We start from the raw sequence: 18109 nt of genomic DNA, 5'->3' as shown, positions 1-18109 counted from the left end.
ACATCCTTTAAGATGAACAAACGCTAATGTAACCAGGAGTGGGGACGACTATGTTCTCACCGCGTGGGCAGGCCTCTCCCCGCTCCCCCACGCCAGGCGGGCTCCTTCTGATGGCACCAGCGCTCAGTGTGCCCAGCCCCCCCCCCAGCTCCCCTCTCCTGTCAGCCATGTGCGTCTGACACCCCTCCCCTCGGTATAGGTCCCAGGCCCACAGGCAGGAGCAGGGGTCCTCAAACTTTTTAAACAGGGGCCAGTTCACTGTCCCTCAGACCATTGGAGGGCCGGACTATAGTTTAAAAAAAAAACTATGAACAAATTCCTATGCACACTGCACATATCTTATTTTGAAGTAAAAAAACAAAACGGGAACAAATACAATATTTGTATTTGCACGTGGCCCGTGGGCCGTAGTTTGAGGACCCCTGGGCAGGAGTCACACAGGACGTGACTCAGGCCGGGGGAGAGGGAGAATGTGACAGCTGCGGGGGCACTCTCTCGCCCACCAGGAGGCACAGAGGTGCTGCCTGGGGCACGGTCCCCACACGTGCAGGTGTGTTTCCTCCCCCGTGGCTAGGACTGAGACAGGTGCACACAGGAAACACCTCCGGAAAGTATTGTTTCATTTTGTAAATTTTTTAAACTTTGATGAAATGGTCCCATGGGGTGTGTATCCTTCTCCAGCTTGTTTTTTGTTTTGTTTTGCTTTTTATATTTTTATTGATTGCGGAGAGGAAGGGAGAGGAAGAGAGATAGAAACATCAATGATGGGAGAGAATCATTGATCATCTGCCTCCTGCCCGACCCCTACTGGGGATTGAGCCCGAAACCAGGGCATGTGCCCTTAACCGAAATTAAACCCGGAACCCTTCAGTCCGCAGGCCAATGCTCTATCCACTGAACCGCACCAGCCAGGGCTCCAGCTTGCCCTTTTAATCAGCATCCTGTTGGTGCTCATTCCTGCCCGTTGCGGAGGCAGTCCACTGTGATACGGGGAGATGTGTGCAGTGGCAGCGGTGACTTCCATAGTTTGGTCACGAACGACACTGGGACTCTCAGGTCACGTGCCCTGGGTTAAGCCCTCGTCGCGTGGTGAGGACACTCAGTCCGCCCTGAGCAGAGGCGCTGAGGCCGCCGCCACGGCCAGCATCACCTCACCAGCCAGCATTTCAGGGGTTAAGTCATCCTCGCCTTCCAGAGACATCCGCCCTGGGCAGTGTGTTTGGGTTTCACATCCACATTCCAAAGTGAATGTGGCTGATAACTTTTCTTTACCAGCCTTCCCTCCTCTGGTCTGGACACGAAGGTTACAGTGTGTGTTTGGTAAAAGGTTTCTTCCTTTCTGTTCTCTGGCCCAGCCTTGTCCTTGAATAGAGAGAGCTGGTCTGCACAGCCTCTGGGTCTGATGTTTCCGTGGTTTCACGCTGGTTTGGGTCGGTTCGCGTTCAAACTCCTCCTGCGGTCCCTGGCAGGCTGCAGGCGGCTCCGGCTCTCCAGGGGCGAGCGCGTTCTGGCAGGTGGTTCTAGGAGAGTCCGTGCGCCGGGGCTTCCGGACTCGCTGGCCTCGCGCTGGCGGCAGTTCCTACAGGCCTGCCCCGTGTCCGCAGCTCTGCCCCGCCGGCCCCTGGGTTGTCTGTGCCCCGTCGTCACTCTCTCCACCAGCCTTGCCAGCTTTGACTGTCGTCAGTCTCTTCAGAGCCGGCCCCTCGCTGCCCGGCCCCTCGCTGCCTGCTGACCTGCTGCTTCTTTACTCCTGACGTCCTCCTGTCTTCTCCCGGCTATGATGCCCCCTGTGCCTAGTGATGTAGGCAGGTGGCCCCCATTTTCTTGTGTGCGCATTTAAAGCTGCGGCCCTCCTGCCACGCTAGCGCCCCCTCACGTGCTTTCCATTACCGCCGCGTGGTTTGGAAGAGTTTGCGCGCTTAACTATGGGCACCGGGTCCGCCACTGCCCTCCTGGCCTTGCAGTCCCGCCTGCCCTCTTCCCACAGCACGAGGGTGAGCGATGATGAAGCGAGGTCCCCAGCAGGTAGACACAGCTCTGGGACTAAGTCCCCGTCATGAAAGAGGAGGGAAGGCCACTGTAGGGACTTCTGAGGACGCTCCATGGGAGGAAGACAGTGTGCGGGACACCTTTGCCCGGGCCCTTCCTTCTCCTGCTGGAAGTGACAGTGTGATGGTGGCCCTGCAATCATCCTGCATCTTGAGGTGACCTCGGGGTGACCTGGAGGATGGACGGCGGGAGCTAGAGCGGCGGGGCTGAACGGCGAGGACGCTGGTCCGTGGGGGCCAGGAGGGGCATCTGTCAGTGCTGACCCCACATCCTCTGTACGAGGAGGAAGGTCGCTGAGTGTGTTCAGCTACTGTTTCCGGCCAGATGTGATCCTAGCTGATATCACTTTTTTACAAATACATTTTTATTGATGTCAGAGGAAGGGAGAGGGAGAGATAGAAACATCAATGATGAGAGAGAATCATGGATCGGCTGCCTCCTGCACGCCCCCTACTGGGGATCGAACCCACAACCCAGGCATGTGCCCTTGACTGGAATCGAACCCGGGACTCTTCAGTCCACAGACCAACGCTCTATCCACTGAGCCACACCGGCTAGGGCCTGATATCACTCTTAAGATATCACTTGGGTTTATAAATTACTAGAGGCCTGATGCACGAAATTTGTGCAAGGGGCTCGGCCCATCGCTGCTCTGTCTGCCTTGGCCCTTGCAGCCCCAGCTTCGTCCAGAAGGTCATCCGGAAGGTTGTTCGGCTGTCCAGTCTATTTAGCACATTATGCTTTTATTATTATAGATAAAATAGTTCGCATACATGAACACATTTGTAACTCAGACTAAGGACAAAATGAACACCACTTCACACCCCAGCCCGAGAGAGTGGGCACTGCAGTCTGGCTGCGAGCTCACAGCTGCACCCCTGCCTCGCCCGCCTCTCCCCCACCGAGAGAACCCGGCTGGAGTCCGTGCTTCGCATCCCCTTGCTTTGCAGCTACAGCTACGCCACGCATCCTGTAACCCTAAATTAAACCGTGTGTCCATTACACCCACACTCTTTTCTGCAATTTCCTGTTTCCCTCCACATTATGAGCAGACTCCACGTCGATCATGTAACTACGGTCCATTGAATCTCTCTGCTTTCCATTGTCTACTGCACACCACACCCTGTGTCAGCCCCACGTGTGCATCTGTAGGGTACTTCAGCTTTAACTATTACAGAACACGCTACAGACTCTCCTGGTGACTCGGGCAGCGGGCTCCCCAACTATTCTGACCCGTGACACAGAGGGAGAACTGTGATAGTCACATGGCACACTGGAGGGTGTGTAGAGTTCCGGACAGGGCTGCCGAGGTGACCCACACACTCAGGCCACCTCGAGGGAGAAAGGGACCAGTGAGATGAAGCCCATCAGTGCCCACAGCCTGGGGGCAGAGACCTGCTCACAGAATAGATGGAACACAGGGAGTGGGCATGTCAATGGCACCAGACAAGACCCAACCATCTCCCAAAGGGATCAAAGCGACTCGCACCCTCGTCATCGCTGTGTCAGCGCCTCAGCCTCGCCACGCTGATCACTGAACTTTAGGAAATATCTCTGCATCTTAGTTTGTAGTTTCCTTACTACTAATGTGGCTGAGCGTCTTTTTGTTCATTATTTGATACAGTGAAGGGACTCTGTCCCTCAGCCTTTCTTCATGGTGGGAGTTTGTTGTGTCTCCTGGAATCACAGAACATGTTTTGTGAAGCTGATGCTTTGAAAGATGTTGTCCTACTTTCTGATCTAGCACAGGGTTAATTTTTGCACATGCCCAATGCTTATCTATCTATATAAAACCCTAATATGCAAATAGACCAACGGTGGAACAACCGAACAACCAGTCGCTATGACGTGCGCTGACCATCGGGGGGTGCGCGCGGAACATGGCAGGCGTCGGCCGTGGCGGGATGGTGGAGGTGAGCGGGGGCACCAGACCAAGGCGGGGCACGGGTCACTGCCATCGGGCAAGCCTCCGGTGGTTACTGAAAATTCTTTGCTCCCGCGCACCGCAGTCCCACCCAGCGCTCACACCTGCTGCTGGTGCCTGGCGCCAGTCCTGATCGCTCGGCACCGGCTCCACTCGCACCCACTGCTGACAGCAGCCCCAGTTGCTCCACGCCGCCAGCGGGTGCAAGCAGGGCCAGCACCATCCGCGCATGGGAGTGGCAACAGCGGTGGGAGCGGGGCTGCCAGCAGAAAGGGGACTGGGGACCGCAGCCAGAGGGGCCAGACAGGGGCACAGAGGATGGGCTGAGGCCTGCCCCTGTGCCCACCGCAGCCTCGCGGCCCACAGTTCCTTCCAAGGTGCATGAATTCATGCACTGGACCCCTAGTTTGAGAATAATATGCACTTCCAAATGTTGGGTGGCGGGCGCTACCATAAATGTCCACTAGGTAAGGGGTGACAAACCCCAGCCAGGAGCAGGGAGAAACCCAGCCTGGCCTCCTGTGTACATACTGTCCAGGGCTGCCTTCACCCCAGAGGCAGGCGAGTGGTTGGGACAGAGACCAAGGGGCCTCACAAAGCACAAAGTACTCACTCTCCGGCCGAGCGCTACAGAAAACGTTTGCCAGTCGGGCTCCAAACCGGTTCCCTTCTTGTCATTTTGATGCCATTAATGAAAGCGTTGTTTTAAAATCCTCTGTGGCGCTGACAATTTCTATTTATCTTTGTTACCTTATGTGGAGGCTGACGAGTGCAGACCGGTGTTAAATCACTCCATTTTCCTGGCGTGTTTTCTTCTATCATTAATGCACTGGTCCTTTTGTCCCTAGTCATTTTTTTTTTGCTTTGAAATCTGTTTGGATGATATTGTTACATAACAGCTTCTTTTCATCAGTATTTCTTCTTTCCATTCTCTTATGTCTTACATTTTGGGTGTGTCTCTCATATAAAAAAAAGAAAATAATAATAAAATAAAATAAAAAGAAAGAAAAACAACACGCAGCTGGCTTTGTTTTTCCATGGAATCTGACCATCTCTTTTAGTCAGGAAGTTTGCTCCATTTATTATACACAGTGACAGATATTTGGTTTCATTTCCACCACCTTAGATTGTATTCTTTTTATATTATTTTTTTTATGTGCCCCCCCCTTTCTTTCCTGCCTTCTTTTGGATTAAGACTTTTAAACTCCAATTTTTACCTTTACGGATTTGAAGTTTCGGCCTTTTCGTAATTTCCCCTAATAGTATAACATGAATTCTAGATTTCATAGTCAGAACGCTCCTCAGCGGCTTCACCCTGCTCCAAGCAATGTAAGAACATCCGCACTGGTAATGCCAGGTTTAGACCCCTTTACTAACTTCTTTGCTGTTTATTTTTATTGTGTTTTCAGTGGAGAAATACATCATCTGTTTTCAAAATAGCGCTTGAAACAATACAAGTACAGGTGCTATAGGACAAAGCAAACTCCAGTCATGAGACACTACATACATCATATGAGAAAATAGTCTGATATTCAGGTAATGAAACTAGAATTTAGAAGTCCCCGGCTTAGTAAAACAATGTGTAAACACAAGGACAGGACTAAATGCGTGTCTGGCGATTTCCACCCGATGCCACAGCCACTGCAAACACTGGGCACCGGGCACGCGTGGCTCATGACGGCCGCAGGAGGCTGGTGGCTGCACAGGCTAAGCTGTGAAATGGCCCACTGTGTGCTGAAAAGAAGGGCTCAATTACTGCACAGACAAAAGGAAGGAAATTGTAGTTCAACTGTGGAAAAATTAACCCAGAAGGATAGAGAAAGGGTTTAAGGAACTGCAGTTTAATGTGGAAACTGCACAGGTGGTAGAGGGACGCAGATGAGAGGGGAGGAGACAGAACTGGACGAATGGAGAACCTGGCAGGGTGCTGTGTCCAGGTTACGACAGCTGTCATTCATCTGTGTCTGTTGTCATTCACGTTTCCTGAACATGGATGTTCTGCATAATCATGAGTGGTGTTTTCTTTAAAAGAAAAGTGTTCCTAATAGTTTGTAGGATAAAACAAAAGAGTGGAAAGCCAACTATATGTCAAGTCCTTGCTAGAAATTATTATTTTTTAGATGTAAAATTTACTGATGGATTTTAATAAACAAAAATTGGCATAAAATTCTTAGAGAAAAGATCTTTCTGCTTACCTGTTTAAGTTGGACATGAATGCCCCATAAATAGGTATTCTGTGAAGTTCACAAAATTTCTCATGTGTAGAGATCAAGTGGCCATCTGAGACTAGTGTTTCACGGGCATTACTTTCAGTCAAGTTTTACTAAAATATTAGCCCTGGAACCAAAATTTCATGTTTTGTGCCATGTGGCCACAAGACTTGATTTCATATCATGGTTAAGAAAATACTAGCATTCTGGGGTTTTTTGTTAAACAACATACAAGCATACCGTGTGCATACAAGCAAAGCAGTGGGGAGACACAAGGCTATCTTGTTGTAAGAAAGATGATTAAGGACAACAGAACATGGAGCTGTTAGCTCCAAGACTTTGTTTACTGTTTGATCGCTGATTGTGTGCGTTATAAAACAATCCTACAGAAAAAAACAATGTCACTTCTTGACCATGTCCCATCAAAACCAAGGAATTACTAACTACTGTTTTGATGTCAAATATATACCGTGAGAGCTACCATTTCACTGTAAAGGGCTACAGCTACCTCCCAGGAACTTCGCTAGATTAACTTTCCTGCTTTGTCTGAAGTACAGTGCGCTGCACAGCGATATCCAATTTGGAGCTTAACAATGAAAATGCGTCAGGAAAAAACTAAAATTCATCAAGCTGAAACCTCTGAAATTAGTGCTCATTTCTAATCATACACATAAAGTGCATCATCAATATAAGGATATCTGATACCAATTTGTATGGCAAATTTCCCTCACCAATGCATCAAACATAAATGCAGTCCAGATGTCAGTCACGGGTACAAAGATAGCTGGAGGTTTTTTCTCCCATTTTCTCTGTAAGGGAAGTAGTCCTCTGACATAGTTAACATAGCTGTTGCTGAGACATTAATAATCTACACAATAATAGCAGCACTTCCAGCTTCAAGTACTAACCTGGACTTCTGATCAAGATTAGCCCAGCAAAGGGAGTTACCAAGTCAGCCTAAATCTCTTTGGAGTCTGATCTAGTTTGGCACCCTTCATTCTCCTCCTTTAGCATTTGAAGACAACAGATCGAGTTGGCAGATATTTATGGAAGCTTGATGGTGTGTTTATCAGTTCAATCTGTTTTATTGAAGTCTTGTTAACAGGAATAGGATTTGCAGGGAGAGCAGGGACATTGGAAAGGTTTCTGTTGGATGTTTCCTGCGGCCAACAGAGAAGCTGCTGTTTGCATACTCCTCATGGAGTTGTGCTGTCTCTTCACAAGATCGCTCCTCTTCTACCGTAGCTTCCTCGGTCGCCCGTCTGTGTGAGGTGAGACAGTCCTCTAGACGCCTACTATAGGGTTAGCTATGTTTGTGGCTGCGGCCCCTGCAGGCCTGGGGGCATGGTTTACCAGAAGTGTTGAAGAAACAAGTCTAGTGATCGTGGGCTTTGGAGGTGGAGAAATGGCAGCTTGTGAGGCAGTCTGAGGAACGCTTTCGCTTGCACCCCCCGGGCTCTCACTGGGGTTCCCTTGCTGCAAGGTAACTTCAGTAACCTGTACGCTGGTCGCAGATGCTGCCATTACAGCCAGAGCAGGACTGTTTCTGCCCTGAGAGGAGCCAGTCACTGGGCCAGTCTTCACAGTGCTTGCAGGTGAAGGCACAGACACGCTGTTTTCACTGTCAGCAGACGAGTCAAGACTGCTGTCATTCAAAGCTGTCAATCTGACATCTTCCATCAAATGTGTTTTATTTTTCTGAAGCACGTGATTAGGTAGTAGCTGGTGGAGCTCCTTTCTTCTTAAATGCATTGCATCAATTTTCATATCCATCTCAAACATCTTACTATTTATTGCTTGCCTATAAACTGTGTCTGTGAAAGACTGGATATCATAGGTGAGATCGATACTGAGAACTTCAGAATTTTCTGGCTTTTTTAATACTAACCCAATCACCCACATTGTGCAAAATTCGTCCTTGTCAGGATTTCCTTTGGGTGCTGGAAATGACTGAGGATTCACATGAGCCAGTGTAATAAATTCATTCTTCTCCAAGCTGCCCACCAGGATTCGGATTTTTGATTCCACCAAGCCCACCCATTCTAGACGCTGCTTTTCTGTTGGTGCACTTGCTAGAAGTACAATATAATGCTTATACTTTTGAAAGAAGCTTGGAGCTTCAAACAGTTTGGACCACTCTGCCTTACTCAGCAAGATCTCATGTGTGATAGCAAGACCTTGTTTAAACTCCTCGATCATGACCATCCTCGTGGACACAGACACGTTGTAGGTGGAGTTCTGCTGTGGGTATGCCGGTGTGATTATAGGCATCAGGTGGTACCTGTCGCTGGGGTTTACTCTTGGGTCCCATACAGGCAGATTAAGGTTTTGTTCTTCAGGCTCTTTCAGTAGCACTGGATTTGGCCACTCCCATTCAGAAAACACTAAGAAAAATTTACGTACAAGCGTGGATGCCACTGCGTTTGGATACAGCTGGCAGGTTCTTGCTACAAGCATGGCCCAGGAGACGCCTCCCAGGAACCCTAGTATATTGGAGTAGATGTTGTGGCATTTGGCCCACAGCTTGATAGCTCTGAGGGTTAACCGGAAGTTGTCAATGTTCGGTACTAGATGTAAGATTTCATCGGTTACCCGGCAACCATTAAGGCTTCTTATGCATCTAATATCTAAATTTTTAAGCAGACTGTCATCTCTTAGGTCCAAGTCTTCTGGAATAGTCTGCAGTGCTAATCTTGCAAACAAAATATCAATCTCTATCCCATCAAAACACAGTCGGATAACGGGGACAAACGCCTCCTCCACCGCCCTCAAGTCCTTGACTTCCTCGTGGAGTTTCAACTTGTCGTAGAAGGAAGTGAAGAAGTCGCTGCGGTCCACGTGCCTCGGCGCCACGCACAGCGCGTCGATGTCGGCGCCCTTGGTGTGCACCCCTAGCCGGTAGGAGCCAAACGTGAAGATTTTGCCGCCGACGTTCTCAATCACAGCGGGCGGGAGGCTTTTGCTTTCACTGATCTCTCGTATCCATTCCTTTACCAGATTATTTAATTTTTCCAAAATTAAAATCCTGCGCTGCAGTTCCTCTTCCTCTTCCAAAACCCCAAAGGGCTTCAGGGTTTCAATTAATTTCTGGGTCAGTACGCAGTCTGTCTCCTTGGGGGCGGCTAAGCTGATGGGGGAGGAGATGCCGTAGAGCCTGGGTGGCGGCGGGGTCTGCTGTGATCCCGGGGTTGTCGCCGGAAACGGCATCCTCTCTAGCGCTGGCCCGGCCACGCCACGTTCCCCGCCACCGCGACCTCCGTGGCCGCTGCCCGGGTCATGATCCGCTGAGGCGGGAGGGGCGGGGCTCCTACCAGCCCGGGTCTGACCCGCTCCCGCCGCTTCAAGCGTCTCTCCGCTGTCCCCTGGGCCCCAACATGGCGCCCGGGCCCTCCACCCGCCGCGCCGTTCTAGAACGGCCACACGCCCGCGGATGCAGGGCGCACGCGTGCCGCGCAGAGCCTCACGGGAGTTGTAGTTTCCAGGGGGCCGCCGTGGAACCCGGGCTTCAGGCTTGGGGGGGGGGGGGCGGGCAGGGGAAAGGGGGGGAATGAGCCTCGGTTTTTGGCTTTTTTACTGTTTTCTACGTTTGCTCTGACCTACCATCCATCACCTTCTCGCCATTTCTTACACCTCAGACCTAGTTCCTCCGCCTCTGAGGCCAAGGAAGCCGCATGCACCGTCCCCGTCCCGCTTCGGACACGCGTTCGCGGCGCCCCGGGAGCGCCTGGGAGGGGAGCACGGCCCCGGGAGCGCCGCCGGGGAGGGTGACCCTGAGCTCACCCCAACCCACGGCTCCCAGTCCAGGGCCGGGCGCCCCCGGGCACTGCCCACAGCCACCGGGGATGCCCAGCGGGTAGGGGTGCAGCCGGCGAAGGGGAGAGGCGTGGGTGCTACTACCGTCCCGTGGCCTGGCGCGGCCCCCGCAGCCAAGAGCTGTCGCCAAACTGCCCGTGGGGCCGCGGCTGGAAGCGTGGAAATCCGCTCCCCGCCCTGGAAACAAACAGCCTCACCCACCCGGCCGCGGCGGAAACCACATGGCCCCATGGCGGCACCCCCGCGGCTGACGGCTTATCGCAGGGACTCGCAACCCAACCCCCCCGACCCCCCGACCGCCCCCCCACACACACACACACACGCCGCGGGCGCCCCCAGACTGACACACACGGGGATGCTCTGGAGACCGGGAGCGCAGCTGTGAAAGGCAGTTGAAGGGGGCTGGACTCTGCTCCCCCCTCCTCCGACCAGCACCCCCGCTTTCCCACGGGACTTCCTGGGGAACCAGTCCATGCGCAGGAGACGGGACGCAGGGGGCTCCCCCGGCTCCTCCACCCGCCCCCCGCCCCCCCCCCCCCCACACACACACAGCTGCTGCGAGGTGTGCCCTGGGCTTTGGCTAAAGGCCGACCCTGAGACCAGTGCAACCGGTGAGCCCCACTGTGGTCCTCTGCGGGGCAGCGGCTGGAACCAGGAACCACTGTGACAGGGACCTGACGCCTGGGAAGGCCGCTGACCTCACACACACGCAAACACGAAGACACACGCGTGCACACACACATGCAGTCCCTTCCCTTCCTCCACTGCTCACGGGGAACACGCAGGCACACACACACACATACAGTCCCTTCCCTTCCTCCACTGCTCACGGGGAACACGCAGACACACACACACACATGCAGTCCCTTCCCTTCCTCCACTGTTCACGGGGGAACACGCAGACACACACACACACACACACACACACATGCAGTCCCTTCCCTTCCTCCACTGTTCACGGGGAACACGCAGACACACACACACACACACATGCAGTCCCTTCCCTTCCTCCACTGCTCACGGGGGAACACGCAGACACACACACACACACATGCAGTCCCTTCCCCTCCTCCACTGCTCACGGGGGAACACGCAGACACACACACACACACACACACACAGGCAGTCCCCTTTGCACCACTGCTCACGGGGAACACGACCGCAGGTGGTAGAAGCTGGGCAAGGGCCCCTCCCAGGGCAGACGGATGAGCCCAGATCCTTTCTCATCAAACTTAACCCAGTTACCAGCCCTGGGCCGACACCCTTTCATGCCTCACCTCCGCTTCACAGGGACTGTGAGGTTTTTGTTTTGTTGATTTTAGAGAGGAAGGGGGAAGACAGACAGAGACAGACAGACACACATTGACTTGTTGTCCCACTTATCTGTGCATTCACTGATCGATTCCTGTATGTTCCCTGACCGGGGATCGAACCCATAACCTTGGTGTAGGGGCAATGCTCTAACCAGCTGAGCTGCCCGCCAGGGCCCACTTCACAGTGACTTTGAGTCTCTGTGGTTCCCACGGCTGGTGAGGATGGCAGAGGGGCCGGAGGATGGTGAGCAGACCTCACAGGGCATGAAGGGCTCTGGCGGCACCTGCGAGGCCGCAGAAGCTGCAGCACGTCCGCTGCACAGGGAGCCGTTCAGAGTGTACATGCCACGTGCACACGCGTGAGTGCACACAGTCCTGTGTCCACGTATCCATGCATCATGGGAATAGCCACACGAAGGCGCTCACTCAAAGGTCTGGACCCTGGTCAAGCTTTGGAGCAGGGCTCCGACCACGTGAGTCTGTCCCTGGCCGCCGCCCCTGACTGGCCCTCCCATCTCTCTAAGGACAGAGGCGAGCGTGCCTGCCCTAGGACGCTGTCCCCATCGCCACGCTCTCTACTGTCACCGGCAAGGGGGTGGCAAGGTCAGGAGGCACTGACTGCCCAGACCACACCCTGAGGGGAAGGCCAGGAAGGAAGGCCACCTCCCTGGGGCCTGGGAGGCCGGCACCGGGCAGGTAACACAACCCGCTTCCGCCAGAGAAGTGTGTCAGCGAGACCAGCCGGCTCAATGGACTCTTTATCTGAAAGGTTTTACAAAACCACCACCAAGTTGAATAGGCTGTGAGCAGCGGCCTTGTCTTGCCTCAGCTGCTGTGAAAGGTACGGGTCTGAGGGGCAGTGCGCCAAGACCAAGGCCCACCCTTAGGTGCTGTCCGTCCCCAGGGCCCCGCCAGGAACCAGCTGTGCGACACTGAGCAGGCTTTCCCACGCCGATCCCGGGACCTGGGGCCGTGACCTTCAGGACAGGCAGGGCTGGCCGCAGTGGAGAAAATACCGGGTGGGACCGTGGCCTCGAGCTGAACCCCGGCCCCGCCCCCACACCCCAGCCTGGCCTCCTGGGACGTCTTCTAAAGGAGGAGGGTCAGGGCAAATGAGCAAACCCAGCACCGGGACCCATGGGGTGTGGCCATCAGGGGCTGGTCTGATACTTACAACTTAAAGCAACTATAACATCCTCCACGTGACCTGCTTTTTTCGACCCCGTGTGCAGAACCCTGCACATCAGTGGTAAAAGCCTGCGCCCTGTTCGAGGCCCCACCCCACCCCGTCTGGGGACCCCGGCCTGTGAGCACAGAGCACCCTGCTCACACGTGCAGGAAGTGTTAATATAGTGACGACACCACACAACGGGGACTTCCCGAGGCTGTGCTAAGGGCTGTACGCACATCACTTCAGAACCCCATTCTCCAGATCAGAAACCTGAGGCCCAAAGAGGCGAAGCAATTTGCCTAAGGTGACAGAGGGCCGCCGCGCCGGGCACCACTGTCGCTGGGTGACACAGCAGTCCCAGCCAGGCCCGAGGGACACCAGCCCCTGGGAGCCCCCACACCCCCGCTGCACACACCAAAGTGCAGGTGGCTCCGCGTTCGCCCCGCGCGAAGCCAGAGGAAGGAGTGTTCCCAAGGCCTCGCAGACGCGCGGCTCAGGGCGAGCGCAGCAGCGGCTCTAAGGCCCCTCCACCCGGAGAAGACAAGATCGAGAAGGTCTGAGGCCACTTGACGGCCACACAAGCCAAGTCCACGTGCTCATGCAAAGCCACCGTTTCTACGGGACACTAAGAAAAAGCCAACTGTGACCTGAGACACATTTAAGAGTCTTATATTTGAAAAGTGATTTTTTGTTTCACTTGCCTATTAAGATAATCAGTTCTCTCCACCAACTGAACAGCAGCCAGACGCGGAGCAGCGGCCACGGGCCACCGAGCCCTCCCGCCGCGGGGCCGGGCTCAGAGCTGCCGCTGTCTGTGCACCTCAGGGGGACAGGGGCCCACTGCCTCTGGGCGGGGCCTCCTCCAGCACGGGCCCCTGCCTGCACCCACAGACCCCCCCACACCCAAACACACCGCAGCCCCTCATCGTTGCATTGGATGCCCCTAAGAGTCGCCAGGCCTGGGCACAGGACTTCCTGTAACCACACCAGTGGCTCTGGACACGGTGTCTGCAGCAATGACGGGACAGCCAGAGGGGACAACTCGCCTCACCCAGGAGGGTCTGCCTACAAGGCCGCTCACCGACACGCAGACGAGCTGTGGCCTGCCGCCCCTCGGCCTCCACCTGCCCTGCCCAGCCCGCCGGCGAGTCTCCTCCGGGAGCTGCTCACCTGCCGTCACAGTGTCAACGTCCTTGGCCGCCAGCTCTTCCACGTCTGCCCTCCTCCTCAGCTCAAACCTCCGGGACAAGCCTTCGCGGGGTTTCCACAGCTCCTGGATCAGGAGCGGCTTCTCGTGGTCCCCGAACACCCGGACACATTCCGCCTGCCACGGCCGCTCCGAGTCGCCGGCCTGGCCCACCACGTCGCACAGCACGTACTGGCCGGCGCCGTCGGGGCTCAGGGAGTAGCGCTCCAGGGCCTCCCGCACCAGCTCCTGGGCGCTGGACCGGCCGGTGGCCAGCACGCTCTTGTAGTGGGCGCCCGAGCACACGCTGTCCCCGAACACCTTGAGGACCCCGGGCGCTGAGAGCTGAGTGGAGAGCTCCGCCGGGTCGTCGCTGGCACCCAGGTCGGCGAAGGTGGTGTCCAGGTCGCGGTACTTGTAGCTCAGCGTGCGGGACAGCACACTGGACAGCAGCTGGCCCTGCCGCTTCAGCTTGCTCTTGGCGGGCGGAGACATGATGAAGTGGGTCCCATAGAACATGGTGGGCCCGTCTTCACGGGCGAGGCTGCAGCTCACAGCTGGGGAGGCGGCCGCGTCCTGGAGGAGACAGGGTGGGTCAGCATCGACCGTCGGGGCGGCGAAGGCACGCGAGGCCCCGTGAACTGAACAGACATGACAGCCCCCTGGGCCGCACCCAGCACAGCCGCAGACACGCCCGGGGGCCCCGTGCCCGCAGCGGCGACCTGGGGGAGCAGGCGGGGGAGCGCTGAGGAGCCCGCAGGGAAGGCCCGCTAGGAGGCGCGACCCGCACGGAAAGGAGGCCCCGCCCTGCTGCATGGGCCCCACACCCGGGGAGTGCCGGGCCCCTGCACACCCGGCGCGGCAGGGACACAGCGGCCGTGGCCTGTCTCCCGAGGTGGCCCCGCCCACCACATGGCCCCACAGAGAAGGTGTAAAGCGCAGGAGTGGGAAACGCCTGGCCTCCCTCTCCCACACCACAGCCGGGACGGGGCGGGCGGGGTGAGCAACAGCGCCGGCCCGGCTGGGAGGAGCTGCGGCCTGGACGGCAGCACTGTGATGTCCATGTGACCGCACAGTGACACAAAAGGGCCCTCCAGACCCGGAGGCAAGACGGGAACGTATGCAGTCCTCCCCCTGCGTCCCGCCTGGCACTCGGGCTGCGGTCAGGCCACAGCTGCTCTTGGAGGGGTCGGTACACACTCCTGGGAGCTCTGATGTGTCAGCCAGCCGTCATCCCAGTGCACCCAGTGCTCCCAGGTGTCATCCCAGTGCACCCAGTGCTCCCAGACATCATTCCAGTGCTCCCAGCATCATCCCAGTGTACCAAGTGCTCCCAGCCGTCATCCCAGCGCACCCAGTGCTCCCAGGTGTCATCCCAGTGCACCCAGTGCTCCCAGGCGTCATCCCAGTGCACCCAGTGCTCCCAGGCGTCATCCCAGTGCACCCAGTGCTCCCAGGCGTCATCCCAGTGCACCCAGTGCTCCCAGGCGTCATCCCAGTGCACCCAGTGCTCCCAGGCGTCATCCCAGTGCACCCAGTGCTCCCAGGCTGGTTCTAAGAGTGCACAGGGCTCGCCTGGGGCCCTGGCGGAGCAGGAGGCGTGGCAGAGCGGGCATCTCCACAGCACAAACACTAAGCTCGACACCACATCAGCGAGGACGGCGCCCACTTCAGTGCCCGTGCCCTCACCAGAGACGAGAGCACGCAGGCCAGAGAAGAAAAGCTCATTTTCTAGAAGCTTCTAGAAACAGTGTCCAGGTCCCAGTAAGGACCTGGCGGCATTGGGCACCTTTGACAAATGTCAAGCACTAAACTCAGTGGAAGCCAACACCCTCAGTTCCCGCTCCCTCCCGGCTCCACTGGTGGTGGGAGAGGCTGGGGGGGGGGGTACCCCCTGCGCTGCAGCCTGCTGCTCACACTCACACGGCAGCGCGCCCAGGTGTCTCGCGGACGCGCACAGGGCTCTCTCTGGCCGCCAGTGCGGAGGCTGCACGGGAGTGAGGATGCCTGAGGCTCCACTTCTCCCCCAGGAGCGAGGATTGTGTGACAGGCCCGTCAGACCCCAGGGGGCCCGCGCTGGCCCCGGCTCCCCTCAGCGCCCGGGCGCCTGCCAGAGGCTTGGCGTGAACTTACAGCGGAGCATCGCAGAGCGCACGCAGGGCACGAGCCTGGCTTTGTCCCCGCATCACAGGCACAAGCCTGCTTCCCACACTGCCAGCCGCGCCCGGACACCCCCTCAGAGGGCCTGACCCTCCACAAACACTCCCCTCCCCGGCCGCCTCCTCCAGGCAGAGCCCCAGGGTCCAACCACACCCCGTGGTGGCCTGTGGCCAGAAGCCTCAGCCTCGAGATGTGTGTGGTTGTGAATGCGACGCCGAAAACGCAGAAACCGCGGCTAAAGCAGCAACAGCCGAGCCGTGAAGTAAACCAGGAGCCTAAGAGGCCCAGGTACAGCGGGGGAGTGAACTGCCATTTTTTGTTTTGACATTTTCTCCATCGATTTCCAGAGAGAGCGGAAGGCAGGGGTAGATGAGGGGTGTGGGGGTGGGGGAGAGAAAATCCATGTGAGAGACACACACCGATCGGCCGCCTCCCGCACACCCCAACGGGGGCCGGGAACCGAACCTGAGACCCTTCAGTCCGAGGGCCAGCGCTCTCACCATTGAGAACACCAGCGAGGACATGAGTTGCTATTTTGCGCTGGGGTGGTCTAGGTTCTGTAACATCTAAAGCTAATGCAATTCTGTCTTCATAAAAAAGAAATAAAACATTATAGACACACGCCTGCTTGTCCGCTCCCAGGGCCTGTGGAGCCAGCGCCCTCCTCCTTCCAGCAGCTTCCTGGCGAATGAAGGAGACTGTGGCTCGCGCCTCTCCGCCAGCTCCTCTAAGGCCCAAGCAGGCCCAGGACACACGGGTGCTGGTCTGTTTTATCAGGAAGCTTTGCTCGCTCTGGCCGTTTGCAGAGAAGCCCCAGACAGTCACTTGTTCCCTTGCCACCTTCCTCCCCAACCCCCGCAGGCTGAGCGCAGCCTGTTGGTCAAGATGGGCGGACTCCTTCCGAGGACGAGAGGCAGGAACACCCCACAGAGGCCCCGGGTCGGGCTGGGAGGCTCGACCTGCCTTTCCCTTTTCTGCTCCGGCCTCGGCCTCGGGTCCGTCGCACTGATACTCGGACGCCGCTTCTCCGAGAGAAGGTTTTTGTCTCATCCGCAGGGGAGAGTCCAAGTTCTGATGAAAACAAGCTCCAGTCACCCCAGCGGGTGCCGCGAGCGAGGTCAGTGCGAGGCTGACGACATGGGTGGAGGACACGCTGGCCCGGCCCGCAATGTGGAATCCATTAGCGCTTCCCCGGACGGGACAGGAAGAGGCAGACGTGCAGGCTCTGCTTCATCCCCTCCGTCCACAAACCCGAGCCCGACAGCGCCAGCCGCCAGCAGGAGCGACGCTTTCAAATACAGAATAATTTAATCAGATTTAATTGTGACAGGCTAGCTAGCCGCTTGCCAGGGGACTGACCGTTTCCGCCAGTGGGACTAAGGGCTGGCTCCTCTCTGGAATGCACAAGAGGTGGCCGTGCTGGCCGGAGACACCTGTAATCACCAGCGACTTGGAAAATTCTTTTCGGCAATTCAGATTAGCCAGACACTTGACAGGGTGCTGGGGCGTGAGCCGGCGGGTCTGCAGCTCCCTGCTGGGAAATAAGCCGGCCCCCCCGCGGCCCCCCGCGGTCCAGCCCGCCAGGGGTTTTGTTAGGTGCGGTGTTGGTCGAGGGGCTGGAAATGGCCCAGAAATAGCCAGAGGCAGGGCTATCAGCCGGCCCATCACGGGGAAGGGCCGCTGGGCGAACAGGAAAGCCAGGACGGGCGGGTTGGGGGGATGTCACGCAGACCCTGGAGCGAGGCTGTGGATCCCTGCCCTGCTCCCCGCGGCGCCAAACTCCCCTAAGCCAGGGAGGGGGGTGTCCTCCGGGTTGGAGGGCCAAGGTCCAGGAGTTGCAGGGGGCTGTGGCCAGAGCCGACACACTGGGACCCCGAGGCAGGGCCGCCCTCACCCCAGTGGCCAGCCTTCAGGAGCCGACCCCCAAGGCAGCAAGGGGCGCCAAGAGCCGCCGGTTGCCATGGCAACAGGACAAGCCCCGCTTAAGAGGCCCGGGAGATGTCCCGTGAGGGCCCTGAGCCCGAGCGCGCGTCCCGCGGCCTCCCGGCTCGGCCTCTGCGCCACCGCGGAGCTCGCTCCCGCCCCAGCGGAGCGCCCAGCACCCTCCGCCTCTCCTCGCGCTCCCCGCACTCACCTCCAGCCCAGCCCAGCCCGCCGCCTCCGCGTGGCTCCAACACCCGCTGTACCCGCGGCAGCCCGAGCCCGAGCGGCGCCTCCTGCCGGCCGCTCAACGGACGGGGCGGGGCCTCGGGGGGGCGGGACCTCAGAAGGCGGGGCCAGCAA

At 57.1% G+C, this 18109-nt stretch overlaps 2 protein-coding genes across 2 annotated transcripts in view; both read right to left on the bottom strand.

Moving 5' to 3' along the window:
• RADIL (Rap associating with DIL domain) overlaps positions 1–18109 on the bottom strand; it is a 57286-nt gene that overhangs the window by 19953 nt on the left and 19224 nt on the right. The window contains exon 6 of the mRNA XM_081093155.1: positions 13651–14242. Coding sequence (XP_080949281.1) covers positions 13651–14242 — 592 coding nt within the window. The remainder of the gene's footprint in view (positions 1–13650; positions 14243–18109) is intronic.
• On the bottom strand, positions 726–9390 carry PAPOLB (poly(A) polymerase beta; the record flags this gene model as incomplete). Its single annotated transcript, XM_081091896.1, has 1 exon — positions 726–9390. The coding sequence occupies one exon, from the start codon at positions 9388–9390 to the stop codon at positions 7468–7470; it is 1923 nt and encodes a 640-aa protein (XP_080948022.1). The 3' UTR covers positions 726–7467.

The sequence above is a fragment of the Myotis nattereri genome (assembly GCF_964212035.1).
Source record: "Myotis nattereri genome assembly, chromosome: 5".
NCBI lineage: Eukaryota > Metazoa > Chordata > Mammalia > Chiroptera > Vespertilionidae > Myotis > Myotis nattereri.
The sequence above is the reverse complement of the archived record's forward strand: the minus strand, read 5'-3'. Positions and strand labels throughout refer to the sequence as shown.